Source organism: Pygoscelis adeliae, unplaced genomic scaffold (genome assembly GCF_000699105.1).
Source record: "Pygoscelis adeliae isolate BGI_AS28 unplaced genomic scaffold, ASM69910v1 Scaffold9, whole genome shotgun sequence".
In the NCBI taxonomy this organism is placed as follows: domain Eukaryota; kingdom Metazoa; phylum Chordata; class Aves; order Sphenisciformes; family Spheniscidae; genus Pygoscelis; species Pygoscelis adeliae.
Window position 1 is genome coordinate 3,819,406 of NW_008825557.1, and position 5,003 is coordinate 3,824,408.

The 5,003-nt window shown below is 39.7% G+C and overlaps 1 protein-coding gene across 1 annotated transcript in view; it reads left to right on the forward strand.

The window, feature by feature from the left end:
• Positions 1–5,003, forward strand: part of LOC103923859 (ankyrin repeat domain-containing protein 26-like) — a gene marked incomplete at its 3' end in the record, with an annotated part of 76,029 nt that overhangs the window by 45,344 nt on the left and 25,682 nt on the right. Inside the window, exons 16-18 of the mRNA XM_009332290.1 lie at positions 778–806; positions 909–975; positions 1,067–1,111. Coding sequence (XP_009330565.1) covers positions 778–806; positions 909–975; positions 1,067–1,111 — 141 coding nt within the window. The remainder of the gene's footprint in view (positions 1–777; positions 807–908; positions 976–1,066; positions 1,112–5,003) is intronic.

The window sequence follows — 5,003 nt, forward strand, 5'->3', positions numbered from 1 at the left end:
AGGGAAGTGGTTGAGTCACCATCCCTGGAAGTATTTAAAAGACGTGTGGATGAGGCACTTCGGGACATGGTTTAGTAGGCATGGTGTTGTTGGGTTGACGGTTGGACTCGATGATCTTGGAGGTCTCTTCCAACCTTAATGATTCTATGATTCTATTTGGAACGATGCTATAAATGGAGATTACAACCAAACAACATTTGTTTCTTTTGTTTCCTTGCAAGCTAAACCAGAACAATTTGTTGAGAACTAGCTTGATTTTACCTCATCAAATGACACGTGTATGAGGTTTCTGTGTCTGCACCCATGCTTTCTCTGTCCCATCAATGAAAAGGAAAATGCTCCTCAACATTAAACACTTGTAGGATAATCACAGTTATAGTGCTTGTGGACTGTTTTATGATCATTCATTACAGTAGACCAACTTTGGCTTTTGAAATAATCCTTTTAGAAAGGAGGATTCAGCTCCTCAAAACCACTAAATAGTTTGATCTTGTTCTATTAATGAGCATGACCTTATTGCTTCACGTGAATGGTCCTAGTTCTGTGATTATTATTTTTTTTAAATCCAAGGTGCACGATGGGAAGTATGCATTGTCCATTTCTTGTGTACTGATACAAATGTTGTATGATGAGGTAAACTGAATGGTAGGCATCATACTCTCAGTGAAATAATGCTTGCAACTAATACTTAGTTGTTGAAACTACTGGTGTTGAATGGAGTAAAAGATACCTTCAATTAAATAAAATAACACTTCCCAAAATATTTTTCACCTCTAGGCTTTTCAGAGAAACCAAACAATTCCCAGGTAAGTACTTTTTCATGTCAGACTGACTACTTGTTCTGCTCATTAAATAGTATGTAGTTACTTTTAATTTGTTTTTTTATCATTGGATTGTGTCTTTCATAGCTGAAGACTCCCGAATCTGTTTTGGAAATGAATGAAACCTCTCCTAAAAGAAGGCAGCAGAAATCAGGTAATACTCACTTCATGCGGTTCTGGGTTTAGCTTCATAATCTTTCTGGATAGGAGTATTTAGTAAAGCATATGACTTATTTGTTTTGCAGATCTATTGGAGGAATTTGGTTTAGGAGATGCAGAGGATATTGAAGGTATTTATAACAGTCTTTTTGTAGTGTTCTTTTATGGACAGACACATTGTACTTGCAAATTTTTTTCCTAATATTAAATTAATGGTTCTAGCAAGGTGTTCTGGGAGCAGAAGGTCTACTGAAATATGCTTCTATGCGTGTGTGTGCTCCCTGCTCTAGTCTGCCATTCCACACTGTAAATACCCTTCCATGATGTAGGCTTCCTCCACCATACCTGTTGTCATCTCCCCTTTTCAGGCAGTCCTCAAGTTTGCTTTCCTTCCAATTTCTCAAAAAAACCCTTCCTGATATTCCTGGTTCTCTGAGCATGTGCTGTGGCTGATTCCAAGCTAGGGATCTGGAAGCTAAGCTGTCCAGGAGCTGCAGGTGAGACAGAAAGAGTAATTCTTGGGCTCATGCTGTAGTTGCACTTTAGCAGGAATTATTACTTGCCTGGCTTTTCTCTGTCTGGCAGTTGTTTTGAAACATGTAGCAGATACATTCCTCTGAGGCCTCCCCTCCTTGTTTCATGGAAACTGACCAGCAGGTTCAGAGGTAGGGGAAGGAAGTGGGGAAGAGAGACAAGGTGGGAAGAAATGACAATGTCAGCATGTTGTCAGGAATTCTCTTTTCTTTGGAAACAAGGTTAAAAGTGAAGCAGCTAGCTGGTCCACTGTATATTGGAGGGAGGACATATGACCTTAACGGTGTTTTAGTTTCTTTGTTCTAACGTTTATTGATTTGCATATGTGTTAATGAGATGAGAAACAATTCCCCATTCAGGTTTCAGAGTTTCTAAATGAGCTATTGAAAATATAAACCAGAGAGAGGTGAACAGATACATAGGCAAGTAAAGTAGTTTATCGGAAATAATTTTTTAAATTATTGTGACTTCTAAGTATGGAATACAAATAGTTCCAGTGCTTTGGCATCCTTGTTTTAGGTAAAAAAAAAAAAAAAAATTGTTCTTTTGGCAATAATAGAGATTAAACTTCTCTCTAGGAAAAATATCTCTCTCTTCCTCCTCTCGCCCTTCTCCTCTCTCTCATGTATTTGCAATGCAACAACAGGTCTTCTTTTGCTCTTTATTTTGCAGTGATAGTGGTTTTGTAAGATGCATAGAGGATTGTTACAAGTTGTTCAGTTAAAACGTGAGTTTTGGTTTTGTCTGTATGACACAGTAATGTGAAATGTAGCCCCATTGTGGACCAGTATGTTGTAAAATTACAAACACAGAAAGGAAGACTGCCTTTTCATAGCCCGTTTCATGTCAGCTATTTTTCCTGTATGTCTTTATTCATTTAGGTCACATGTTGTTTTTTTACCCATGTGTTATCTTGAAGATCACGTGTTAAGAAGTACGTGTGAAAACTTCTTTCAAATTTTTGTTTCGATTTGGGTTTAAGCAATTTAAATTGCTTCAGCAAAACATCATCATTCCTGTGGCAGAAATATTTCTAACTCTAAAAGGGTTGAATGCCACCTTTCACAAGTTTATTTCATAAATCTGGAAAACAGGTACAGTATCTTGCACAATTAAATGTTGAATGAGATGAAATTTTTCATTCTATTTACTTTGTTACTGACTCATAGTAATAACTTCTTAAAATCTATTTTTGGGTCAAAAGTAGTGGTGTTCTTATGTTTTCTGCATAGAAGAGTAGCTGCTTTGCACTGTAATCTTCAAAAAGTCATTATGTAAGACAATTTGAGGAGGGAAATCTCAGAAGAGAGGTGATGTAAAGGCTAATTGGAAAGAACACTAAAAATCATCTTTCAAAGCTAGCTAGAGAACAGGCAGAGTAAAAGGGGGGGAGGGGCACCTTTTGTATGCACAGGGATTTCTGTGTATTTATATGTTAGGCACGAAGCCAGATTCATCTAACCCCACTGCAGGTATCCATTAATAAAAAGACATGTTGCTAATAAATGACTGGCAAAAATACTGGAATTTAATTTACTCTGTGAATTTTTTATGTACTTATTTTTTAAATGACAGGTTCTTCAGAAGCTTTAGACTAGGGTTCTACCAGTGTTTTAACTAAAAATTTCTCCCTGTGCTAAAAGTGAAAATGTCTTGACAATGAGGAGTCATCCCTCTTTCACAATGTTGACAGAAGCCAGTAATACAGAAAATAGACTCATGAATTACTGCTCCAAGAAGAGAAGAAATTTTACTTGCAACAGCTAATAGGATAAGTCCTTATCTTTTTTTTTTTTAGTTTATGTTTTTGAATTATTTTTTCCAGTGGCTTAGAGTTACTGACACCATAAGAACTGGAATTTTGCAGATGGAAGAACATCATTGCCTTCCATCTTTCCTGCCTTTTTCCTTGTTGTGTGCCCATCATATGGAAATTTCAAGATTGATTAAAAACCCTATGGAAAACAAATCTTATGGGCTCCAAAGATCCTAAAATCTTATCTAAAGACTGAGACTTCAGACTCCAATAGCTGCTGCTGAAAACTTTACTGCTGACCATGATGGGCAAGACTGAATAGGAGTTTGGGTTGCTTTTGATTATAGCAGTATGACACCTAATCTTAAAGTGTCTGGACTCTGAAACAGAATCCAAAACATTGACACCTACATACTCTGAACAGAGAATGTGAATTGCATGTTTAGAAGGCCACTACAAAACTCTGGCTGCTCACAGGTCTGCTTTTATTCAGCTTTCATGCAGATACAGTCGACCAGAAAACCTTGTTCAGTCTGTGTTGTGTGGTATCCTTCAGGAAAGGCATCACAGCTCTCCTGCATCCACTAAATACTTAGTCTATCTTTTAAGCAAAATTGTGGTGTCCGTGTTATGTGGTGGGAGTGATCACACATATCAAGTTGTATGGTAGGAAGCTGCATGCATGTTGCAGTTTGTGACCTGAATGAACATTGATGAAGTGACAGAAGAAATCTGGTAAGTGTACCTTTATGGAAATGGTGTAGGAGCAGTCCCATCTGTCTGAGAGATTGACCACCCCCTGCTGTGCTTGGGATGGAAAGGCTTCTAGGACTAGTACAAACTCCAAGCACACTGGTGTGTCTAGACACTTCTCTTTCTAGGAGATATTCTTACCACCCAAGAGGCTTATGTACAAATTACCAACATGCTGGGTGCCTGTTTTGCCCAATTCTGCTCTCTTGAGTTATTTTCCTTTTGTTTTCTGTAAGGATGTTACAAATCAGTGTGATGTCTGTGCAGATACTTCTACTGGAATTCATCAGGTTCCAGTGCTTCTGGCCACCCCTTCCAGTTGGCACTCCCAGAACTGCATAGAATCATAGAATAGTTTGGGTTGAAAGGGACCTCTAAAGGTCATCCAGTCCAACCCCCCTGCCGTGGGCAGGGACATCTTCAACTAGATCAGGTTGCTCAGAGCCCCGTCCAACCTGACCTTGAATGTCTCCAGGGATGGGGCATCCACCACCTCTCTGGGCAACCTGTGCCAGTGTTTCACCACCCTCAGCGTAAAATATTTCTTCCTTATATCTAGTCTCAATCTACCCCCCTTTAGTTTAAAGCCATTCCCCCTTGTCCTGTCGCAACAGGCCCACTAAAAAGTTTGCTACCATCTGTTTTATAAGCCCCCTTGAAGTACTGATAGGCTGCAATAAAGTCTCCCTGAAGCTGCCTCTTCTCTAGGCTGAACAACCCCAACTCTCTCAGCCTTTCTTCAGAGGAGAGGTATTCCATCCCCCTGATCATTTTCGTGGCCCTCTTCTGGACCTGCTCCAACAGGTCCGTGTTTTGGAACCTCTTAATCTCACCAGAGCAGAGTGGAGGGGCAGAATCACCTCCCTCAACCTGCTGGCCACGCTTCTTTTCATGCAGCCCAGGATACGATTGGCCTTCTGGGCTGCGAGCGCACATTGCTGGCTCATGTCCAGCTTTCCATCCACCAGTACCCCCAAGTC